The 26,218-nt window shown below is 42.7% G+C and overlaps 1 protein-coding gene across 3 annotated transcripts in view; it reads left to right on the forward strand.

Moving 5' to 3' along the window:
• The window catches only part of BEND5 (BEN domain containing 5), an 873,054-nt gene that overhangs the window by 680,305 nt on the left and 166,531 nt on the right, over positions 1-26,218 (forward strand). For all 3 annotated transcript variants that reach the window (XM_074545835.1, XM_074545834.1, XM_074545836.1), the window contains one exon: positions 14,631-14,745. In XM_074545835.1, coding sequence (XP_074401936.1) covers positions 14,631-14,745 — 115 coding nt within the window. The remainder of the gene's footprint in view (positions 1-14,630; positions 14,746-26,218) is intronic.

The following is a 26,218-nucleotide window of genomic DNA, read 5'->3' on the forward strand; positions in this document are numbered from 1 at the left end:
CAGTGGCCGAGGGTATGAGGGAAAGAGCACCTTGACATCAGCTGCTGTGGTCACAGTGCTGCCAGACTTCAAACCCATCCTTGCAAAGTGCTTGGGGAGAGTTTCTGTCTGGAGCTTGCTGGCACTCGAGATTTCATTTGCATCTGAGGCAGACTGTGAATGTAGAGTGCATTAGAACATTTCCACAGCAATTCTTATTCTGGGATGAGAGCATCTTATGCCTTCTCAGTTTAATATGCTTCAAAGTTGATTTTGCAATAAGACTGTCTCCAAACAGAATTCTTTAGGAAATAGGGTTTTTTTTTTAGCTGCTTCTTCCTAAAACAGCAACAAGTAACCCCCTCTATCCTTGGAGGCCTCCTGAAAGTTATATCCCTCTGACTTTTCTCCCTCATACTCCTCAGATGGAAACATTTATTTTATACCCTCATTGAGAATTTCACTTCTTCACAAGGAGAGATGCTTGTGGTGGTCCTACTCATGTGAAAAAATGTTGCTGATTATTCCCTTTCCAGTGCTAATTACCATCACCTTTAGGATCTGCAATGCATCTTCATTTTCACAGCAACATTTGCTCTGGAGGGGAGGAAGGGGCTTATGCCATCCTCTGCTGCTTAACAGCCAGGAGCACCCCTGCACTGACAGGGAGTGACCCTAATTTATTTCTGTGGAGCTTTTCCTTGCCTGGATGTCATGCAGTGTAAATAAAAGAACAGATCCATCTCCAGCAATGAGGGGCAGAGCAGAGCTTTTGCAATTTCTTTCTTCATGTAGAGACATGGTCATTACTTTTTTTTTTATTCCTCTATAAGACAAAATAAATAAACCACAGGGAAAAAAGCTTTTTCCCGCTGGAACCCAGTTGCAAGCAGCTATCCAACAAGTCCCCTCCAGTACCACTGAAAGCAACTTGCAGATACACAACTTTCATCTCTGAGTAAAGGGGAGCAAGTTGAGATGCAGCCAGCATTTTCTTGGCCATCAGATCTTCCCTGAGGATTAGGTTTTTGTTTAATAAATCACTCCTTTTTTTCTTTTCCCCAGAAATAGTTCAGGTGTTACATACAAAATACATACAAATAAAGTCCCTGCTATATTTGCCTGTCAAAACTGAAGCTCCAGACTTTGCTGTGCAAATGGACTTCCATGTTTCATTTCAGTTTTTACTGTCCTTTGGCACTGATTAGAACAGCACAGCCTCTGCTACCTTGATGCCATTGTCAGGGAGGAGATGGACAGAGAGATCTGCTTTATTCTGGTTTTGCTAATGTGGTACTTTTGGATGTCTTTGAGGGGCAAACCCAGAGCAGGCAGGAAGCTCCCTCTGGCTCCAGGGGACAGGTGGCTGCTTCTGAGGAAGCTGATGCCACTCTTGCCTTTCTCATGGCCAGAAATAACCACAGGAGAGTGTAAAACAGCTCTCCATTAACAGGATTCTCTCTCTCTCTGATTCTGATTGTCCATTTTAGAGCTGCTGCCTTGCAGTGCCAGCAGACTTTGTGCCCTGCTCTGCCACTGGAGCCTTGCAGGTGTCTCTGCCTCTCTGGGAAGGGAAGAAACTGCCTTATGCCTTTTCAGTCACTCTGAAGGGAAGGACAGGCAAATCCTGTAACAGTGAAGCAGTGTAACCTGCAAACCCAGTAAAGTGGAAATCAATGAAGCAGCCAAAAGGTGCCATTACAGCTGGCTTAGTGCAAGTTCTGTGTATCAGGAGTCACAAAGTGATCTGGTTGTTCGTGCCCACAGGGGAAATGAGGGGAATGGCTGTGCAGGTTCCTGCCAGGCCAAGCTGCCACTGTGTGGATCTGGGGAGTGTGTGAATGTGCCACATGTGAATGGCAAAGCCACATCTCCAGCAGAAGTGAAAGCTGGGGTTCAGCCCTAAGGAGGGGACGCCTCAGCTCTTCCTGTAGCTGAGTGGATTAAAGTTCTGGGCTGAAGCACAAGAAAGAGTTCCTTCCCCAAATCCCAATTTTCTCCTGAGTCCTGTACCTGTGTCCTCTAGAGATCCAGAGTGTGATGGTGCTCACAGGGGTCTTATGTTGAAGGAAGAGACAGAGATCTGGCTCCATGTTTCAGAAGGCTTGATTTATTATTTTATGATATATATTACATTAAAACTATACTAAAAGAATAGAAGAAAAGTCCTCCTCAGAAGGCTAGCTAAGCTAAGAATAGAAAGGAATGAATAACAAAGGTTTGTGGCTTGGACAGAGAGTCTGAGCCAGCTGAGTGTGATTGGCCATTAATTAGAAACAACCACATGAGACCAATCACAGATGCACCTGTTGCATTCCACAGCAGCAGATAATCATTGTTTACATTTTGTTCCTGAGGCCTCTCAGCTTCTCAGGAGGAAAAAATCCTAAGGAAAGGATTTTCATGAAAAGATGTCTGCGACACCATAGCATTAGGGCACCACATCCCCCATGGGGGTATCAATGTGCTCCTGCTCCTTCCCAGCCATTTGTGTTCCACTTTAATCCCAGCAGTGGTGGCACCAGGAGTCTGTCTGGCTGAGGAGCCCTCTTGTGATGTGGCCAGCAGCAAATGTCTGCAGGTTGTTGAAGATAAAGGCAAATTCAAAGAGATACCCCCAATACTCTCCCAACACCCTAGAGCTGAAGGGAGCTTGGTGTGAGTGAGTGATATTCTGCAGAGGCCCTCTGGTCTGTGTGTGCCTGCCTGACTCAAACCTGCTGCCTCTGGGTCTTTGCTTGGCTGAGCAATATGTTTGCAGATGCTGGAAAACCGTTTTTAGAATGTGTTTAAAAATACATATTTTTCATTCCTTGCCTCGCATTATTTATGTAATGCCCTTTCCCTTTTTCACTGTGTATTAGATTTTCATATGTAAATGTATTCTGTCTGCCTCCAGAGAAATCCACCTTTTGCCTTCTCAGCTTACAGCACATTCTTTGCTTGGGCTGCTCTATCCATCTTCAGGTTTCTGCAGCTCTTGTTGTGACCACAGATAATTCTGTAAGAGCTCAGTGTGGCTGCTGCTTTGTCCATTGAGCCTGCAGAACAGCATTCTGTGACAGATCCAGGGGTAAAACTGGGTAAAGCTGGGTAAAACTAGGTAAAATTGGGTAAAACTAGTCCAGCTCCCAGTGCCCAACTTTGTTTAACCAAGCACACTGAAATCCCAAAGGTTCCTGATTCCCAAAGAAAGGCACCTCTGCCAGGTTATGAAAGGTGACTCTGGTCATATAGGAAGTGCTCTGAGTCTGGGGAGACAATTCAACAAAAGGCTTGAAAGGAGAGCGTTGATCCTCTTTTGCTATTCCTTGCAACTTTTAGTGGTTTCCCAAGTAGAAATAAGTCTTAGTCCTCCTTGTGTCCATCAAAGTTTATTTTTGTCACTTTTATAGCTCTGCTGGGAATCTTTTCCCCAGTGCAGGCAACTTTGGAGAATTTACACTTGTGGTGCAGTCTTGTTGCCAGCCCTGGGAAGGTTTCTGACCTCCACATCTGCAGTTGTCATGATGGGCAGGAAAGCAGTCATCTGCCAGGCTCTGGGGAGCTCAGCCTGCTCCTGGGTAAAGCAGCAACACTCCAATAATGATGCAGTTTCTCTGTTTCCCTGCAAGACCCTTACAGCTCTAAGTAGCAAACTGGAGAATGAAGTGATTTTCTGTTTCTGGGTTTTTTTTCCCTCCTTGCTGGTGCTGTTGGTGGACAGCTGAAACTCCCCTTCAGGGCCATGGTGAAAAGTCTGGTGTTTTGTGAGTTGATAGGGATAGCAGGAAACAGTGCCTGGGTTAATTCTGCCAGGGTACATCCCTGCTTGACTCTGGCACATGCATTCTGGATTTTACTCCCCTTATGTTTATTTTTCCCCTCTTTGCAACCAGGGTTTGCCTCTTGTCTTGCACATCAGGATAGATGGAATCTTCTGCATATTTCTGTTCAACTCTAGCTGTATGTAACATTAGTTAATTCTGTAAAAATTGAGGGCCATAATGCAGTGAATATTTTTTGAGCTGACTGGGGGACTCACACTCATGGGAGGGACTTACTTTGAATAATAATGACCAAGCACATCATATTCTTGAGGTAACATCTTGAGAATGATTCTGATAAATCCCAAGTAATTCATTAATGAAACAAGATCATCTGATCCTTGCAGTGCTTCTCCAGGAACCCTTTTGTTTTCCCCAGGAGGAAAAGAGGCATTATCCAGGGGGTATTGGTAGGCTCATTTTGATGCAAAGAGAACTCCAAGCTCCTTACAGCATATTAAGGAAATTAAAGAAAGGAAAGCCAGCCAAGGAAGCCACCCACTCAGTCTGTGCTGTGCACTGAATTTAGGAACCCTTCAGGCAATCCTGAAGCAGGAGCTGTGTGCTCCTGCCAATACCTCCTCTCTTTGTCAGCCTGACAGGTTCTTTCAAGTCACAGCTCTTTGCTGTTGCATCAGTTCTGCTGGAGAGCTGCACAACTGCCCCTGGGCCAGGGGAGATTAGTTTGTGGTTAAGCAAGCACCATAAGCCATCAGGGTAATTAAGGGGCTGAGATATGAGTTCATCTCTGTGCAGGGCAGACAGCCTGCTTCCCTCCGTGCAGGTTTGCACTTTTCACCAGACAAATCCAGCCCTGGCCTCATTCTGCTCTCCTAAATTAGTCTGCTCCTTTGAAGCTTGTGGGCATCCCATTGCTGCAAGGAAGTGGAAAGGCAGAGACCATGAAATGGTGTGAGGGATTAACCTGGTGCCCCACCTGGGCTGGTGGTGCTGCTGGGGAGAGCACAAGTGCCCTGCACCCAGAGCTGCAGTGGAATGAGGGAGATGGTGCCACCAACACCCCACTGCTGCTCTGATCAAGCATCCAAGCACCCAAGCTTCAATCTAGGGTTTTTTTTCCTCATTCTATTCTTATTCTAAAATCTGAAAAGATGCACAATCCGATTCAATGGCATCCAAATGAGTCCTGAGGCCATAATTGCTGCATCCAACAAGTGGGAAAGGGTCAAACTGTTTGGTTCCTTGGAGTTTCTAGCTGTTAAAGTGCCAAAGCATCAGAGGAACTCTTAAGGCATGTTAGAAGACAGTTTTATCAGAACAAGATTACATGAATGTATGACCTAATAATTACATGAATTATATGATCTAGGGCATCTTTCGTAACAAGATCATTTATGTGTCTTATCATCTACTCAAGTCTGTTTAGTAATGTTATTTTTTCTTTTGGATTTTCAGACAGGATCAGGCTAGTATAAAATATCTAGAGTATTTTAAAGTAGGAACTAGACTTGTCCTCTAAAAATGCTTACTTGTCTTTTCTTTTGTTGGCTGACAATTTTAACAGGCAAAATTAAATGCCACATTTTACCCTCTCCAGGTAATCCTGTGAGGTTCTGAGAACCAGCTATAGATTGTGGAATACTTTGTGTGCTCCTTTCTGTGAGGAAAGGAAAGGGGAAAGGGGAAAGGGTGAGAGTATTCAGGGCTGCAATTTTGAACTGACCAGCAACACTTGTTGTCTCTGTCACCAAAAGTCTTTCCACCTTGACCTCTACAGAACTGATTTTCAGAAAGTGCTTACCTTTAGGGAAGAGTGGGCTGGGGAGTTGCTCAGCTCTCACTAGTGACAGCTGAGTAAGAGCAGAAAAGTTTCAGAATTTTACTCAACACCTAGCATTTTGTGGCCACTTGCCATGTTTCCAGCTACAGTCGGCTCCAATGAGCTTTCATGAGTTTGTTTGGAAAATCCATCTGCTGGTTTTGGCCCCAGAGATGCCAGTTTTGCTGCCCTGCAAATCTGGCCATTGCTATCTCAAGTTGAACACACTAAGATAGCAGACTCTGGCAGCAACTTGCCAAAAATCAGCAGTGCTAGAGACTGAGATCTGGCATTCTGGCTCCTGGTCCCACATCCCAGTCACTGGGAATGCCAACTTTAATTATGTTTTGCTGGCAATGCATATCTATATCTTTTCAGCACTGAATTGGGATGTTGTGCTCCAGCCAAGCACCAGCAGCCGCGTATCCTTCAAAGCAGATGTGAATCTTTTTCTGAGGAAAGAGCAACAGCTCATAAAAATACATAGGAAATCCCAAACACTCATCACTTAGCAACTTTCTACACTGAACTGATTGTACTTGTAGACTGCTGATTTGTGACTGGCTATTCCAGTCACGTCCATTTCTCTGTGTATTCTCCCTGTTTGAAATGCATATGGAGTGTCAGGGTCTGGAACTCTTTGGTGTTCTGAGGCCTTGTTTCCACAGCTTAATATAGAAGTCTCTCAAAAATACTAGGATAGTGCACATGAAAGGCAGTGGTGTAAATGTGCCTCCTTTATGTGGAATATCCATGATAAATTTAAAGGTTTCCATCCCAGTCAGTCCTGTCCAATCAGCAGACACATAAAAATGGGAAACAAGGTCTGCCTCGTGGTATTGTATGGTCCATTTCCTTACCCAAGAGTCCCAGAATGTTTTACTATGGCATAATTTTTCCAAATCTTCATTGAAGTTGCAATGTGAATAGATGCCAGATACCAATTGAGGCTGTGATGGCAGAAGTGTCTCCTGTATCCTTACAGTGGTGTGAGAAGAATTTTTATGCCTATGTGATTCTGGAAAACTGTTGAAATTATTTTCTCTCTCATATTGACAGAATCCAGCTGGGGGGTTCCAGACTGCTGTTCCTGTTGCTACCCATGGATTTCTGTTCCATCAACACCAAATTCAAGATTAATTATTTGCGAAACCCTGGGCTAACTGTAGTAGGGAGGGAGGGAATGGTCAGGAATGATGGGTGTTTTAAATCTTCTTTAAATCAATTACTCTCTGTGCTTACCATGCACATTAAAATTGGAGAAAATCCACAGTCCCTAGCTCTGCCATTTGAAGTATTTGTTGCCAGTCATTCTCAATTCCTTTGCAGCAGCCCCTCCAGCAGAATTGTGGTTTTCTCTGGAGCTGACATTAGCAGTGTTCCACTAGCTTGGCAAAATGCAGTGAGGACTGTGTTCCCTGGGAGACTGGCTGTTTTCCATTTATTTCACTGCTCTGGAAACAGGCCTAGCTGTAATGGCCTAACATATCTTAGAACAGGAAAATTACTAATTCAAGTCAGTGAGCATATTTTCATTTTAAAAGAGTAACAAATTAAATAAACTCCCTGCATTTTGCATTTGAGACCTCGGTGTTTCATCTGCTGTAATCTAATTCACCCATTCATTTCCTGCACATTCATTTTATCCCATTATTTGAGATTTCCTTTGCTTTTAATCCTGTGTTTTGAAGAGACCAAGAGTTACAGCAGAGAATAGATGAGAGACTAAACGGTAAATAAAAGAACAAACATGCCATAATATAGCTTGATGTGTTTCTAATCAATCTGCTTATTGCAGCTGGATCCTTAGTTAGGTGGGCAACTTTTCTGTCTCAGGCTGATTAAAACTTCTTTAAAAATAGGTGAAGTGGGGCTCTGTGCACAGTGTACAAGTGGTAACTGTTGGTTTGGTTTTTTGGATTTTTTTACAATAGCTATTATGGTTGCAGGTTTAAAAAAACTTGAAATAACCATGGGAACTTACAGACTTTTTCTGGGGTGCTTTTAACCAACAAACTCATGCAACAAAATCTTCTTACTTAGCCCTGAAATATTTACCAGTCTAGCTGGGGACAAATTGCTGTGTGATCAAAAGGTTTGATACTCCAAGAGAATCAATGAGCCTTTTTCTTTCTGTACCCTTCAGAAATAATGTAACCAGGGATGTCCTTCCTAGAGGTGTCTCACCTGCCTTGGTGGGCTCTGATGTGTTTTGCCATGGGCAGTTGTTGCTTGGTTGTTGTCTCCCTTGAGACCTTCCTGTCCACAGGAACCACTGGGGAAAATTGTTCACTTCTCTGCATTTCCAAACACCTGGGTTGCTTTTCATCATGTGCCACCCTCAGGCCTGTGCAGGTCCCCTCTGAGCCCTTCCTGGGGGAAGTCTAAATGAAGTCTGAACATCAGCAGAGAAGGCAGGAGAAGAGTCTGACCTGGAAAGTGGGGTCTGAGGAATACTCACTCAGGTTTGGTGCAAGGTGCATCCCTCTGAGAGCGTCCTGCCCTCCCTTGCCCTGCTCCTGGGTGTGCTGGGGGTGACCAGAGAGGGGGCTCAGGGAAAGCAGACACTGCTCTGCATCTTCCCAGTCCCAGTTGCAGAAACTACGGAGGGAGAGGCACGTGCATGCAGTTGTACGCCAAGAAACTGGTGACATAATTCAGACATCAAATTTCCCTTCCTCTAACACCATAAGCAGGTGCCTGTTTTGGTTTTTGCAGCACTTCTTCACCAGCCATAATAGCTTTTGATGAGATAATTTTGATGAGATAAACCTTGGTTTTGTCATGGATTCCAAAGGGACCTTTGAAAAGATAAAGCAACCTATTTCTAAAGCATTTAAAATCTATAGATTCTCTCTGGACTGATGTCAGCATCACCCTTCTTCACCCCTTCCCCTGCCCTAGAACCATGTCTCTGAAAAAGTGTGAGACACTGCAAACAAAACACACTGGAGTTTTGTCAATCTGTTTTTCCACATTAGGAGGAGGAGCAGAATTGTAAGAAGGGGCAGAGTCAGCATCTGTGATGATCTTGTACATATGGACCCCTCTGTGATGATCTTTTGCAGGAATAATCTTGGTGACAGCATGATGTGAGATCCTGTCAGTAACCTCACTATGAGTCAGCTCTGCTCATTTATCACCCTTCACATGCTTTTATTTTTGTTCTTGAGTTGTGCTGAACATTGAAGCACCTCATAATAAGGCATTTTTGGGCCATTTCTGCCTGTTGGGCCTTGCTGGGGCTGCACTGAAGGAGCAGCTGTGTGTTCTCTGGAGCCCACCCCGGCACAGCATTTCTGTGACCAGAGTTGGGCAGGGTTCAGTGGGAGTGTGACACCTTCCCCACCACGCGGGGATGGAGAAGAGGGTCCATCTGTCTTCGTCATGTTTTGTATTTTTTTTTTTTTGATTTATGGTTTTTTTTCCTGCATTTCCATGAGACAGGGCAAAGGCTGAACAGATGAGGGCCCTGCTGCTGAAGGAGAAACACTTCTCAGGCAAATGGTGGCACAGTGGTGGCTTGCTGTTGTTTATTCTGTGTATTGCACTTGCTTTTTGGAGGCAAGATATTGTAACTGCTTGGACATTAGCGTCTGGATTGGTTTGGGTTTTTTTCACTGTCACACTAAAAACCCTCTCCAAAAAGCCCAACCTCATATTTTTGCTTTCTTACTCTCCATTCAAACATAGCTATAGTGTCATTCACATTGGATTCAGTCTCCTTTAACAGTGTATTTCAATAGTTTCATATGAGCATAAGCATTTGGGACTTTTTACATTTATTTTCCAGTGAATAGATCCTATGGCTGTTGGAGCCCAATTGTCACATTCTCTTTAACCTGCAGGCTGTGGTGATCTGACTGAAGGGTACCAGCAGCTACCCAGCAGTAGGAAATGGGTCTGAAAACATAAATCACTCCTTTCTTGGCATATACTAGATACAGTGCAGGGTATGTTTGCATTAGCAGTTGCCATATTGCATTAGGATCTGTGCTGATTAGATTTTCACTAATAGGACCAGGGCAAATGTATTATATAGCTGCACAATTAAATATATTGTCAGGCTGAGGGTGAAAGGATGGAGTAATGGAAAAAGCAGGAGATAAGGCTGGCTTTTCTTTGGAAGGAGCAAATGTGGAGAGGTCATGTTAGAGCCAGCAGGAATTTTAAACGGAGTTTAAGGATGTTGGTTGAGGAAATGTCTTGACAGAACAGTGGAAATGACATGTTATAGAGGGGTGAGTGATTAAATTTCTTGAGAAGAATCAGCTGATAATTTGGGCTGGGCAGAAAGATGCCACAGGACCTAACACTGGAGCAGATGAGAGGAGCTGAGCTGCAGAAGGCAGGAGAAATTTGAAAAAATGCATTCAGCCTTGAGAAAGAATAATGATAAGGAAGTGACTCAGAGTAGAAGGGGCTTGGTCCAGATTTAGTGCCGTCTCAGTTGAACTGAGTTTACCAAGAAATAAATTTTTTAACAGTCTGGCATTTTTAAGTCAATGTGGCTGTGTCTCTAATTCTTGCAGTTGTGAGTATTGTTTTCCCTTTTCTTTGTTTTCAATTCTTTATTCCCTTTTGCTTGCAACTATGAAAATCTCCTTGAAGTTGATGTAAAGACTTTGGTGGATTTTTAGTGGACTATGAATAAGCCTCTTCCTGTGTCATGGCTGAATGCTGATTTCTGAGTTGTTCTGGTTCCAGGTAGCATCTATAATTGCACATAATTATTTGAAATATAAAGATTTTAATTGCTTTCCAGAAAGCTTGGGAGGACAATAATCCATATTGTTTTGCTTCTTCTAATTGGAGAACTTTTCCACACTGTAATGTGCCTCGGTAGGCCCATTCCATCACATTCTCTATCTCATTTTGAAGTCTCTTGAAGAGTTAATACTTCATTATTTGGCTATTTTCCTTGATCTCCAGCCACAGAGGTTTGTGTCTTTAAATAATACTTGTCTTATTTTCCATAGCTGATGTGGCTGGTTCAGATTGGATGATTTCCTTTGACCCAAACTGGGGCCACAGTTCGAAGATCCAACCAATCTGTGGGCAGCCCTTTTTTTTTCTTTAATAGCAGACTAATTGGCAGACCAATTAATCTGCTCATCTGTGAAAGGAAAATTTATGGCAATAAGTAGTTCTATTTCCAGAAGTCATTCTCTAAAGCAACATTACAGTGGCCTTGTTTACTTCATGCCCTGCAACACGATCCAGTGCTTCAACAGTACCACAGGTCAATTAGTGGACAATTTAAGCAATTATTAGCCACTAACAAGGGTGACTGGCATCATTACCCTTCCTGTTTACCAGCAAACTGTTATTTTAATACAAAGATCAACAAATAAATTAGGGCATCTGTTGTATTGCCATGTCTGCCTTGAAGTAAATGATATTAAATGGGCTTTGGTTGCTGCCAAATTCTTAACCCTGGCCTAATGAGATACACTGATATGTCTCTTGCTGATTACAGGAGCTGTAAAATTAGGTTTGTATTGATTTATTAACAGGAGGACCAAGTTCTCGGCAATGGTATTTTTTGTTTAATACTCTGATATCTGTCTTTTTATTTTAAATATTATTGATCTGGACTATTTCAGGCAACCCGGAACTATTGGGTTCCTCTGAAGGACAAAGCTATTTCCTAGTTGTATTGATTATTTGGATACTTACAATAATTTTAGGGCGAGGTTTGTATATGTAAATGTATGCTTTTGTCTCATGCCTTTCTCATGCTCCTTAGAACTGCCTCTACTTCCAGGTTAGAATTCTGAGAGATATTTTTAACTCTTCCTTGGTGTTTTTACAATGGGGTAAGGCTTCTTCAGGTTTAACTGACCATCTGCTAAGTAAGAAAATCAAGTAAATCTCCTTTTGATGGGTAGCTTGGCTGCAGCATCCCAAGCAGATTGGGGTGCCTGGGGAGATGCTGGGTCATGTTTGACACCAAGCTTTGGGTGCCCAGGATCCTTTAGTTGGGTGCAGCAGTGAATCAGGCACAGCAGACCCTCACCCTCTGCATGTTTAAGTGCAGCCTTCCACACCACTGCATGCTCTTTCTTGGGAACAGGAATTGCCTGCTGAAGCTGAGAACTGCAGCTTCCAGTTGCCAAGATGCCCCTGCCAAACTCTGAGAAAAGCAGCATCAGTAACGGGGGGGGGAATTGTTGGAACCCAGGACATTCCTCTGACTGCCCTGGAGGGCTTGAAACCCTGGCAGGGGGCTCAGAGACCCTGGCATGGAGTCAAAAACACCAAAAACACCTGTGCCTTCGATTTTAACCCATGGAAGCAATTACCAACTTTGTGCGAAGAGTTACAAGACACAAGGGTTTGAATAGAATGATAGTGAATTTGTCACAGGGTGAAAATGTAGAATTTTGGGGTTTTTAGAGTGGGGGTTTGAGAGGCAAGATGGAGGAACCTGAGGGTGTCTTGTCTTTCTCCTTCTCCTTCTTGGCCTCCATCTTCTGCTGGGATGTGGCACTTCTGGATTGGTTTAGAATAGAGACAAGCTGTCTAAATTAGGTGATAAGTATTGGACAATTATTGTAAATAAAGCACATGTGGTTTCTAGTATAAAAAAATAACACCATCCTGAGGGCAGCCAGACTGCCTCAACCCAACCTGCTGGACAGACCTCAGCAGGTTGGAGAAAGAATGTTATAGATAAGAAACAACATACAACCTTGAAAAGCAGAACTGACGCATCTCTGCTTCTTCTTCTGTCTGGGGGCTGGGAAAAAGAGACTTTTTAACATCTCAGGGTCATCTCAACACCAGAGACCTCACCAGGAAACGAGCAGAACCTGGACAAGCCTCTCCATGGCACCCTGGCAGCCACAGCAAAAGAAAGTTTGGGCTCTTGTGTCACCTCATGAAAGAAAAGCAATGATCCACAATGCACATGATGCGATATTTGTGCTGGTTTTATTTCCACTTGAAGGTTCTCATCCAACCTCAGATAAAACTTGTTCTGGACACACTGATTTCTGAATGGTTAACTCCTCCAAGTGTTTTAGAAAACACAAACTGATGAGTTTGAGTCTAGCTGAGTCAAGTTGCAAGCTCTTTAAAATTAAAACCGGCACAGAGTCTTGAGAAACCAAGGGCTAAGTGAGGGGTTGTTTCCCTTTAAGTGATTTTGAGCCCTCCAGGTGTGAGTACTGTGGATTGTGTTTCAGACACTGCCAGGAAACAGTCAGAGCAGCAGTTTAACGTAGCTAAGCTTTTTGTGTTTGCATACAGTTAGGAAATCTGGTTATTCAGGATCCAACTGTGTCCCCGTCGCTCCTCCATGTTCTTGCTGTTGGATAATGAACAAAAGTCACAACAGCAGCCAAAAAGCAGATCGATGTTCAGTTTCCTTCATCGAGAGGAGGTAATTGCAGGAACATTTCCTGAGAAATATAATTATGGATATGCTAATTTGCCTCAGAAATTCAGGTTTAGTTTCTTCTCGAGTGGAAGACCTGGTTACAGAAAGTTCCTCTCTTCTCTTCAGGATTAGTCACTGAGACATGGAAAAATTGCTGAAGTTTAGAGTCAACTATGCCTTGATCAGCTCAGACATTTCAGAAGCCTCATTTTTCTCCATATGCCTCAGAAAATTCAAATTCATTCCAACAGCAGCCTAGGTTCAGACTTTCTGGTATTTGAAATACAATGTGGGCCTTAGGAAATTAGCAAAATGAAGGAGTCATGCAGAATGTGAGATTTTGGTCTCATCTTTAATGCATGTTCCAGCCAAGCTGTAAACAAGTGCATTTTAACCTGGCATGAACATGGGGTTTAGGGGCTTTTTTTAACACTTTGATTGAATCACAAAAAATCAGGTCTGAAGTCAGCTAGTTAGCCCAGGCCATCCCTTCTGTGCTGAATTATTGCTTGTTATAGCTATTCCCTGAGGCTTTACCCTGCCCAGTGTTAAATGTTTCTGATGATGGGATTCCACTCTTACCCTGGAGAGACAATTCCACACTCTAATAGAGCTCACCATTACTGAAATTTTACTGATGAGCAGCCTTAATTTTTCTCTGCTTAATTTTATCCTGTTACTAGACCGTAGTGATTGATTTATTCTGGGGATATTCAGTAAATGGTTCCTGCTTCACAGGATGGACCTTACAATAAATAGCAAATTGTCATGACCTATCTGTGGGTGTCCTGAGATTACACAGGAACTCAATTTATCTCCACACTAATTCCCTGGAAGCTATTTCTGTCAGTACCAACTCAGTGGAGGGATGAGCAGTGAATTTAGCTGCCAGGGTCCTTCTCCTGCCCCAACACCAGCCCTGGGCTGAGGAATATTCAGTGGCTCCCCAAGCACGAGGCCAAGAGGAAGGAAATCCTGCAGGCTCTGGTGCTGGGATGTGCTCAAAGGAAGGCCATTTAGGATCTGCTTCCCCATCCCTTGCCTGGGTTCCACACTAAAGGAGCTGCTGAGGTGGAGTTACTCCTGGTTTTTATGAGTGTAAAAGAAGTGAAGAATATGACCTCATAAATTCCAGTGTACCAGTGGCACAATATCCCTGTGCCCAGTGCACATATTGTGCAACTCTCCCAAGTTTTGTGAGGCGTTTTACACCCCTTCATACATGCAGGTGATCTGAAATCTGTGTTCTTACATCATGGGTAGGTCTGGGTGTATGCTGAAATGAATTTGAGATGGCTTATCTCAACAAATTTCCACTCACAAGGTGAGCTCTGTGCAGGCTGGGTGTGAGGGGTAACTCCATTTCTCCTGTTTGTTATTGTGGCTTAGCTGATGAGCAGTAACTTCTCCCTCTGTGGAAACTTAACAGTGTCTGGCAATGCAGCCATGGTGTACTTGCATTATGAGGACAGATTCAGGTATTTCTCCTTAAAGTTCTTGGAGTTTTAAGCAGGTGCTGCATGATTGCAAGTGGTTTGTTCTGTTGGAAGCAGGAGCAGTGCCAGGAACCAGGAGGAATCATCATTCTAATCCTTTATATGTGAAATTTCAAGTAGATATCTGGAAATCATTGATGTCACAGACACCCCTCTTCAAACTCCTTTTTAATGTTTTTTCTCAGGTATAATTGATTTCCTCGTGAGCCACCATCCAATTGCAAAAGTACTGAGAGACCATCTGGTGTTCAAGATTGCTCCCATGCTCAATCCTGATGGAGTTTACCTAGGAAATTACAGGTATGATGTGGGGGGATGAACCCATTGATTCCCATATTTGCCTTATACACCTTGCACTGTTTTGTCATGGAATCTTACATGGCTTTTTTCAATTAATTCCCCTTGAACTGGAGATTCTCACATGGCCATGTGCTTCCTGAAATTCCCCCCTAGGAAAGGGGCAAATAGGGAATTTGTTTGCTGCAGGAGGTAGAGAGCAACTCCCCAAGACAGCAGAGTATCTGCTCTACAGGCTTCCTCTAAGTGTGGGAGTTAATGTCAGCTTAGAGTTAGACCTTAGCTGTGTTTTATGAATGCACTCATTATGCTGCTCATCAGCCTCTATGTAAATGTGTCAGTCAATCACAGCTCCCTTAAACTACCCAGATCATCCATTAAAGTCACAGATTTCACTCTGTTATTGTACTGTAATAGATAGGGATACATGGAATGGAATAATCATTCCACCCTATGCTAATTTTGCTCCATTTTAGTGTTTGAATTACTACTTTACCACCTCCTCTGCTGAGATCGTATTCAGATAATCTTTTGTTTTCCCTAAAATTGTTTGCTCTTAATGCATTTATTTACAAAATAAATGTGTTGCTGGAGGTGATAATGAAAAGCAGTTGATTAGTTGATGATTTGTTTGTGGGGGCAATTACATGTACCACACAGTTCTCTGGAGAAGCCCCTGAGAAATGAAATATACTGCATGTGGTTTTGCTTACAGTGCAAGACTAAATAACACAATTCACTTTGTAGCCAGGCTACCTTGAGCTTTGATCTAATTAGGTGTTGCATTGCTAAGCAGAACAAGGCTGGGTTATTGTAAGAGCGAGGAGACCACTGAGGAGGAGGAAGATGGAAGGTGAAGAAAATGGGGCTGCTGGCAGCTCTTTGTTGAGGAAACAGCCTCGAGTTGTGCCAGGGGAGTTTTAGATTAAGAATTAGGAAAAAAAAATATCTTTACTGAAAAGGTGATCAGGCATTGGAACCAAGGCAGTGGTGGAATCACTGCCTCTGGAAGTGATAAAAAATGCATGGGTGTGGTGCTGAGGGACATGGATTAGCAGAGCTCGGTTAATGGCTGGGCTCAATGGCTTTAGAGATCTTTTCCAGCGTTTATGATCCTGTGATCTGTGCTCTTTATCCCTCCCTTTCTTTGCTCATTGTTGAGCTGAAGCAGCAGGGAGTTGTGGGGGTGATTTCCACAGTGGTTCTGTGGGTTCTGAGTGAAACTTCGCAGAACAGGTGGCTCCTTGCAGCTGCAGTGATGCTCACCCAACTCTTGGTAAATCCCAAACCAGTCAGTGGCACTGCAGGGGTGGCATCAGACAGCACCAGAAATTTATCAGAATGTGTCACTATACAGAACAAAAACCCCAAAATGGCTCTAGAATCTGATATTACATCACTTTCCTTTCTTCCAGGTACCGTGCACATAAACAAACTCCAGTTGCAATTAAGCAGCTTTTGCTTTTCCCCTAAGTTCACTTGCCCTGTAGGGCTTTTTCCCTGCTCTGTTACTTATAGTTTTTGAGAGACATGCAGCTTTTTATAGGCATTCATATGGCTCAGAACTTGAAAAGCCTTTTGGGAACCCAGGTAGTGGGAAAGGGCATGTGAATTAATTTGGAATTGCTGAGCTTGATGGTGTACTCTTGGTTTAACTTTCCATGATATGCAGGATTTTCAGCCCTCCTGAACTAAAGAGAATTTTAATGAGCTAGTGAAAAAATGAAAAAAAAACATTTTATTTTCTTGCAATCTTCACTGTATTTACAAATGGCCTAATGTAACTAATAACTTAAAAATGAGGGTAATAAGCAAAATGCTACCTGTTGTCTCGAGAAGAATATTAAAAAGCCTAGTAATGTGCCAGCATTGCAGTTAACTAGTGCTGAGTGAATAATTTGCAGCAAACACTTTATTTCATGCTCATACAAAATCCACAAGCACATCACAATTTATTTACTTGAATTTACTGGATGAATGTCTAAAAAAATCTCTAAGGATCACTTGCTTGTGTTTGAAAATTTAACTCTGAGGCTTCTCAGTGATTGGCTAGATAACTCTGCTTCGTCTCTTTTGGTCTTTGTTCAGATTAGCACATAAATAGGACCTTCAGAAGTTTTCCACATAGTGGGGTCTAACACAGATCTGTTGGCTGGGGATAACCTCCAAGGGGTGCCACATGCAGCAAGAGCAGTTTTAGGCATTTGAACTTCTTCCTGTTATCTCCCTCCTTCTCAAAGCAGCAGCTGGTGACTATTTCTTTGGTTCATTGGAGGTTCACATTCAGACTATGCAAGCTAAGATAATGAAATGGGTAATTAAACCTCATGCTTGAGTTTGTAAATTGATCTCCTGCCAGTGTGAGAGAGGATTTTCTTTCACCCCACCAGTGCACAGCCTTGCACAACTGGCAAAGTGCACTGCTGGATGCACTTGGCTGTGCTCTGGAATCCCAGGCACCATGAGGAGCCTGAGAGTGTCAGCAGCTCTGGGAGGAGGGATGGGATGGGATGGGATGGGATGGGATGGGATGGGATGGGATGGGATGGGATGGGATGGGATGGGATGGGATGGGATGGGATGGGATGGGATGGGATGGGATGGGATGGGATGGGGTGGGGTGGGGTGGATGCGATGCAATGAGATGCGACGCGATGGGGTGGATGGGATGGGGTGGGATGGGACAGGATGCGATACCATGGGATGGGATGGACTTGTTCTCCTGGCACCAGGACAGGAACCAACCACTCACCAAGCCAGAGTGATATAATAACAGCTAATCTGGTGAGATTTTCTTCATTGCTATTTTTGGGGATGCGGGACTGACTGAGAATCTAAGTCCTGTGCTGTCATCCAAAACCCTTCTTCCTTTGTTGTTGTCAACTGAGGTTTAGGTGTTTAGGCCACATCTGCAACAATGCCACCATGAATTGCCTGTTTTCCACAAACTGTTGCTCATTCTCAAGAGAACAAACTAAATGGGTTGTGACTCTGACTTGGATGTGGTAAAATTTTCATCACCACCAACAACTGAGTTTGGGACTGCAACCATAAAGCACAGACTCACCTGTGAGGAAAATTGTTTATATGTTGCAGGTATATTCAGGTGGCTCTAAAAGAAATGGTCATGGAAATTAATGTCAGAGCTCAGTGTATCAGGATGTATGGAAATGGGAGGCTAAACTTTACTGATTTATTCAAGTTTATGCAAGAGTTTAAGAATTTTTATTCCTTTACAATTAGGAATGAAAAGATAAGGTGCCTTGTGGGATGTACAGGGGCAATTAAGCAGCTCCTTTAATTCAAAATGTTTAGGAAGTCTATACACAATTTGAATGAAAGCTTTTGTGGTTTTCAGTTTGGTTGGGGGTTTTGGTTGGTTTTTTGTTTGTTTGTTTGTTTTTGTTTGTTTTTGTTTTTCAACTCTCTTTTCAGTGGAAAAACCACCCTCCAAGTCCTTTTCTTGCTGCATGATTATACCCAGATGCTCCTGAAATACAGAATAATGACAGGTACCTGCTGTTCACTGTGGCCAAGGATGTAGAGTCTTTTCTAAAACAGGAAGACAGGCTTCTCCCTTTTCTTGAAGTTTTAAAGCCTGGTATCATTTCACTTCTAAGTGCAATTGCCTTTACAGTTACAGTGCATGGATGATGTTATGCTGCATGGGCTTGATAATTAAATTGCCCAGGAAGATGCCATTGTTTGACCCAGCTAAAACAGACAGTCTTCAGCATAATTTCCCCTCATTTCAAGCTGACAACTTGTCCTCAGCTCTCACCTGAATAGAAAGACTCCTTTTTCTGGGGGTAGTGCACAACTTGATCTTTAGCTTTAGTTTAAAAAAAAAAAAAAGTGATACAAAAATAAAAAATATTTGTGAGTTTCTCCATAACACTAATCTCACTCTCTCTGAAGGATTAAACTGTGAAACAGCTTTAGGAAATAAAGGAAAACTAGTGCAGTGAAGAGAGATTTCTCAACTTTTCTCTCTGTATTTGCAGTACAGCATTATCATATTGCCATCCCCAGGGAGGAAGGGGTAGACTAAGGGGAGAAAAAAAAATGTTCTTGATTTAAAAGTCGTGCATCCCCAGGCTTGGCCTGAACTTTCCTTTATCAAGAGCTTGTTCTTAAGCTGGCATTCTGCAGCTGAATGCTGAAATGTGTCCCTGCAGGCGAGATGACTGTACCACACTGCCTTAGATTAGTTCCAATTTGTCAGCCTCACCTTTCAGAGGCAAAATCCTACACGGGCACCCAAAGGGATGTGTTGCTCAGTCTGGGAAGCTCTTCACTGAGATACCTCAGAAATGCCATGGCAAGGCAGATGAAATATCCTGACCATTCCCTGTAGGCTCTGGGAATGGTCAGGAATGGGAAAACCAGTGAGTGTTCCCATTCCTTTTCTCTGTTCCTTCTCTGGGGGAGCTGTGGCAGCATCAGCCCTCAGTAAATTACAGCCATGAATTAGCTGAAATGGTCTGAAACCCCACCACTGCTGTATCCTTCTGGTCAGATTGTAGGGAATGAAAGAATTTGTGGGAATGGGGAGGAGAGGGCACACACTGCTTCCAATCCTTTCTCATTTCACTGTCAGTGACAATATTTTTGAACTCAACACAGTCCTTACCTCTTGTTTGTGTAAGGAGTTAACAAATTAATTTGGTGAACAAAAAGGAGGCCAGGCCTACCCAGACTGGAAGACCAAATTCACCATAAAATGTCAGTGTCCATGTGAAAGTTGTGTTGGGATTTCATGTTTTGAGAAAATAATATATTCTTGTCTCAGAAATGCAGTTTTGTAAAGACTTTAATAGCTTGTAAAAGGAAGTCAAATGTAGCAGACTGTTTCCAGTAAAAAAAATAAAGGGAGGGCTTGAGAAACATTTTAAATCATTCATACCAGCATTTTATAAAGGAGAGTCTTATTTCTTTTTTGTTTGTTAATGGCACAATTTGTTTAAAAACTGACTTTTTCTAAACATTCCTATTGAAAGATCTAAAACACAATCAGAAAAGTAGGCTTTATATCACGTGAAATATTTCAGATTTCTCATGAACATGTTTTTCTGGACTTTATTTCTGCGACTGAAGAAATAATCAAAAAAAATCATGTTCACATGTAATTCATAAAGTTTTTTTTAACAGTAAAGGCACATGTAGACTTTATGCAAATGATTTTATTATTTATGTCCCTTTTGGGGGGACTGGATATGTCAGGTGGTTTTTACTATCACTTATTCCGTTGTAAGACACAGCTCCACACATGCAGACTATAATTTGTTTGTCTCTTTTTTAATTTTCACCTATTTTTCTGGCAGAGAAGGTTTTTTTTTCCCCTTAACTTCATTTAATAGATGTGAAATTCATGCATTTCCTTAAATTGAAAAACAGAGTATCCATCTCAGATGACAAGATGAAGCTCTCAATGGAGTTTATTTTTCCTAATTAGGTGTTTGTCATTGTGTATTCTATATAGAAACGTATAAGTAAACAATCGTGGACCTTTTGAATAAATTTATTGGTTTTATTTATGTTACTGGGCATAAAAAATCTATAATTACCAGGTACAGCAGCAATATAACTGGTATTTAATGACAATTACTTTTTGTTACCATAGAAATGAGTCCAAAGTAGTTACCTATAATTTCTCATTTCCAAACCTCACACATGTTGTATTGCAGTATTACCATAGTAATTGCCTATTAGTCATCATAAAATAAGCAGTTACCCAGAAGATATCAGGATAGTGTGAAATTTCTCATCTTACTGAAAACTTGCAGCACATGCCACTTTTGATCTTCCTTTAGTGGGATTTTTGCCTGGATGACCAGAATGTCCCTTGCACTTTAACCCAAGGGGAGGAGGGATGTGGCCGAGAGAGGATGGTGCTCTATAAACACACTGAATCAGGAAAAGTGTGCTCCCTCCCTGGGAAACACAGAACTATTTCTCATTATTGAAAAGCAGGGATTCCTCCAGCCCTTGAAATGGAGGTTCATTCCTTGCCATGCATTTATTACTTATATTTTGTTTTCCAACTCAGTTGTGACCAAAGCAGAGGCTGCATGCCCTGGGGAGGTCTGGGAGCCCAACTCTGTGTGCCAGACCCCACAAACCCAGGATGCACCAATGCAGGATGCTTCCTGCACTTCTGACCACATTGCTTGACTTTTTAATTAGCATTGTGTGGTGGTGTTCATGTTCACAGGGGTCCCAGGAGGAGGAAAGAGATGAGAATCTTGACTCCATGTTTCAGAAGGTTGATTTATTATTTCACGATATATATTATATTAAAGGTATATTAAAAGAATAGAAGAAAGGATTTCATCAGAAGGCTTGCAAAGAAAGAAGTAGAATGATAACAAAAGGTCGTGGCTCTCAGAGAGTTCGAGCCAGCTGACTGTGATTGGCCATTAATTAAAAACAACCACATGAGACCAATCAAAGATGCACCTGTGGCATTCCACAGCAGCAGATAATTATTGTTTCTTCTTTTCCTCTGAGGCTTCTCAGCTTCTCAGGAGAAAAATCCTGGCAAAGGGATTTTCCAGAAAATATCATGGCTACAGGATTGCATGTCACTGAGGCCAGTGAGTCTCTCTCTGAGCCCACCTAGATCTGATATCAGCTGGGAATGGCCATTTTATGGTTCACCTTCTCCCAGGAGGCTGGAGGAAAGGCAGGGCAGAAGGTTTCTCCTCCCCCAGCTCTTGCTTGGCACTGAGGATGGGTAAGGAAACCTTCTCTTCTGTCTTTCTCACATCCAGCATGTCCCAGCTCATGTGTGTGCCAGGCTGGGGCTCTGGGAAGCAAATTCAGGGGTGGATGCACAGCTGTGACCCAGCTGTGCTCTGGGCAGCAGCAATGGCAAACCCAAGGAGCAGCACAGTTATCTGTGAGCCTCACACCCACCGGGCCTGTGGCATTGCCATTCCTTTCCCATCTGGAAGCCTTCTGTCCATCGTGGCTTTCATTGCCCAGAGAGTGCTGTCACTACAGGACAGCAACAGGGCTTGCTGCTTTGCTCACCATTACTTAAAAAAATCTCCCTTGTAAAATGAAAAAAAAAAAAAAAAAAAAGTTGTCAAGCTTTATCTTAAAACAAATGCTAGTTTTGCAAAAGGGTTCCTATCTATTGCCGTTGAAATGCTCTTTATATTGATGTGGTAACTGCTCATTTAAACCATATTACAGCTCCTGAGTATTTTTCAGTTGCTATTGATGTGACAAATTCTCTTGCACAGAGGACTGCACCAATCAATAGAGTCACTATATGTGCTTTAACAACAAAGCCACATGCCTTGGGGTTCCAGTTGAATCTGAACGTTTTAGTAGCATTAAATAAAGCTATATTTATTTTGCTTTTGGTGCAAGGAAAAAAAATCCCAACCCAACCTAATTTAATACAACTTGTTGGAAAGGTTTGAAGGCAGCATTATGGGCCATTTCCACATGTGATGAATACCTAACTAGTGTCAGAGCTGCTATTTTGTTTTTGTAAGTGAATTCTTCTCTTTTAGTTAGATTGATCTGGAGCTGCAGAGTAGCCTTTTATTTTTAGACGAGCGGGGAGAGAAGTCATAACAAGAAATACTGAAATCATAGCTTTTTTTATAGCTGCCACTATTCCACTGAGAATGAGACATGATGTCCTTAAAGAGACAGGGTTATTTATTTTCCATTTAAATAGAACCATTTGTGATTATTACCTTTGAGCCATTATGCAGAGAATAAGCACCCAGCTCATGAATCCCAGCCAAGCGAATCAAAGTTTTGTACCTAAGTGCCATTTATGTCTGTAAGCTGCTGTAGGAACCTATTCTTGACCTTCACTGACTTCATTTCTTTTGCATATCTTTATCTTCCAGAATGTATTTGTAATTAACAGGGGTGTTAAAGTCAGTTTGGTTGAAATATTTGCTTCTCTTTTTTCTCTCCTGAATAGCTGATCTTAGGCCTGAATAATCCCATCTGGGTTTCTTAGATTTACTTTCAGTTAAGTAACTAAACATATTTGGCTTTCTTCTCTTTTTTTAATTTCCTCTATAAATCTGACTTGTATCTCTGGTGGTTGGAGCTCTTAGTTCTGTTCATAGCAGCAAACAAAGAACTGAATTCTCCAGTGATTTTTTTTTTCCTTTGGGTTGACTGCCTTGCTTTTGTGTTTTATTTGGGGTTATATATTTTTTTTTAGTTATGTGAACAATTCAGTAAACTTCTGCCAGCATGCTGTGAATCTTTGGTTTTGGTTTTGCAAACCAGAGGGGAGTGCAGTGGCAAAGGGCAGCAGAGAGGTCCTTTGGGTGCTTCTCCCAAGAGGAGATGGCCTGGGATAAGGTGCAGGTGTCAGCAGAGGGGACAAAACCAATTCCAATTCCTGTTTGTCTCCTCCATTCCCCCAAACAAGGTTTGTGCTGCTCTTGCTTTGCTGAAGGTCCCAGAATGAGCTCTGTGACTCAGGAGCTTGTGATGGTTCTCTCTGGGCTTTCTCCCCCTCCTGCCCTTGCCCCTGTTTGGTTTTCCCTCTCTAACACATCTATTGGGTTGGGTTGTTCCCTAAGCAGTTTCCTCCATTCTGCCCCATCTTCAGGAGTAACTTTGGAAGAGATTTCTCTGTCCTGACTCCTGGTGAGGAGTACAGGACCACTGTGGTACTTGGCAGAACTTCCTGAATGCCTGGAGAAGGCTCCAGGGAGAAATTATTGCTGCCTTTCAACACTTCAAGGGGGCTTACAAAAAGCCTTTTTAGCAGGGCCTGTAGCAACAAAACAAACAACTGGTAATGGTTTTAAAATAAAGGAAAGTAGATTCAGACTAGGTATAATGAAAATATGTTTAGGATGAGGATGGTGAAACACAGGCACAGGTTGGCCAAAGAGGTGGTAAAAGCCTGGTCCCTGAAAACTTCCAGGGTTGGATGGGGATCTGAGCAACCTGATCTAGTTACAGATCCCCCTGCTCTTTGCAGGGCAGTTGGGCTATATGGCCTTTGAAGGTCCCTTCCAACCTGCATATTCTATGATTCTGTGACTCTCAGAGAACTGGGAGTCTCAGCTGTGCATGGAGCAGAACCAGGCTGCTTCTGTATTTTAGCTTTACAGGTTACACTCCAGTGCTTGTTTGTGCCAGCAGGGATTGCCTAGGCAACAATTAAGTGAAAAATGGAAATTGCAAGTCAAGAGGGGAAATTCTTTCCTTAAGTCTAGAAATTACCAATTAGAGGTCAAATTTTGCCTTCATGAGAGCACCTGCAGTTCTTTTTGAGTGAACAGCCTAAAGAGGGAGAGTGAGGAAGGTCTTTTGCCTGTAGTCTGTGAACATAGGAAGGTCCAGCTTGTGATTAGTGTGTATCCCAGTATCAGACTCTTCCATCCCAATCAGCATCTCAGAATTTTTTCAATGTTTTCTTACTTCCCCTGTTCCATTTCAGCCACATCTGTTCCCCTGCACAGATTCACCAGCTGCCAGGGCAGGCTGCACAGGGATTAACTTTTCCTGAAGACCTTTCTGGACAGACATCCTGAAATTTTTTGAAGTCTACCTATTTACACAAGATCACCAGCAACTGCTGATCATTCCCATGATCTCTGCTAGAGCCTCTTTCCTTGTAGTCATAATTATATACAATACAGTTATAATGCTATACAAGGGAGGGGCACAATACTCTAAATTGGGAAAGAATTTATCAACTGGCCATAGAAAAGTCTTCCTATTCCAACTGCTGCTGTGTGGGTGGGGAGGGTGAAATACCATCCAAGCTATTAGGAAAACAATAGCAGCCTAAGGGAATATTTGTTTAGGTTCTACTTTTGTTGTTTTCTTTTCCTGGGTGACAGCTGTTCTTTTATTTTTTATTTCTAAAATTGCAGCACTTAAAATGATGGCAGCTTGCTGTTTAATTTATAATATTGGTCCTAAGGGCAGTGTCATGTAATGTCAAAACAATCCTGAGACAAACTAAATAGTAAGCATTCATTATCTAAACCAATATTGTATTAATAAACAAGATTAAAGAATCTGAGGATGTGCATCCCTTCTGAGGAGTGTAGAGGCAGACACCTGCCCAAAGCTCCCACTCACACCTCTTGGTTGGCACATTAACTCCCAGACACTGTAATCTCTTTGGGATTTGGAAGTGCCTTGTGAAGCACCTCTAAGAGGTTCAGAGTTGTGATCTTTCATTTTCTGTTTGAAAAAAAAATAAAAACATTTTGCTTGGCTTAATTCTTGTAAGGGAAGTGTCCCAAAAGAAACATATTTAAATATTGAGTTTAAGAAGCTTGCAAGGCATCACGCTCTTAAAAACTAGTCCTGGTGCTCATTTGAAAATTTAGTTTGTGGTTGTAAGGGAAACTTTATTTAGCTACTAGTACACATCTCTTTTCTGCTGAAGCACAGAGAGATGGGAGACTGCTGTTCCACAGCTGCTTTAAGCTCAGGAAAATGTGTTCTGGGTACCCAGAGGAGCAGTTCAGCTCTGTTTTCCCTCCTGGCTGTGCATCCCTTTTTGCTACGACTGGTGCTTGTGTGGCAGTGCTGTGAGCTAGAAAAATACTGATCCCACAGAAAACCAACCTGACAAAACTGTTCTCACTTGTCTCCCAGTGCAGCCAGAAAAGTGGGACCCAGACAGAGAGAGGAACGAGCAGAGAGGGATCCCTTTATTTCATGGCAGATTGGATGGGATGGACATAAAGCAATTCTGAATCCAGAGCATAAATTGTAGTTGGCTGTTCTGCAGTGATACTGGGGGTCTTGGAAATGAAATACAGTGGCAGCCAGTGATTTGTTGGATGGGTTTTGGTGTGCTCAAAAGCAGCAACGCCCATGTGATCTTGTTTTTAGGATTATTATTTCCTAACAGCAGCAAAAGATTATTTATACTCTTTGGTAATAAATTGGGTGACTTGGCATATCCATTTAAGAAAACAGGGTTTTTTTTCGTGTCAGAAGCTGGAAACAAGCTGTTTCCATGCGACTGTTATACCCCATTATGGCAAAAAAATGCCCCCAAACCCCTTTTCTCTCTGCTCCCTATAAATACAGAAGCCTCCATAGCTGTGCCGACCTGGCAGAGGGAACAATTAATCTTATAGCAGATTATTTCCCTGCTGCCCCTGGCGCCAGGCAGAGGGGGGATGTCAAGCTGGGAGGAGGGAGATGTGACAGCTGATGGCCTTGCCTGGTTGGTGCCCAGGATTTGCAGGAAGAGCTCTCTGCCAGCTTGGAGGAGCTGGGATCAGAAAGGGGATGTGGGATTTCTGGACATGCAGTGTCCAGCCACAAAAACCTTGTGTGCCTCTGCCTGTGTGAGTGGAACAGGGATTGCGGCTCCTTGCCCTCTCCCAGGCTGGGGAGGATGGACATGCCTGGAGGTGCAGGTGGCTTCAGTGCAGCTCCTGGGTGTCACCCAGCTGCTGGGGGGAGAGCAGTGCTGATCTTGGGCTGCATGGATCATAAACCTGCTGCT

This window comes from Zonotrichia albicollis, chromosome 8, assembly GCF_047830755.1.
Source record: "Zonotrichia albicollis isolate bZonAlb1 chromosome 8, bZonAlb1.hap1, whole genome shotgun sequence".
Classification (NCBI taxonomy): domain Eukaryota; kingdom Metazoa; phylum Chordata; class Aves; order Passeriformes; family Passerellidae; genus Zonotrichia; species Zonotrichia albicollis.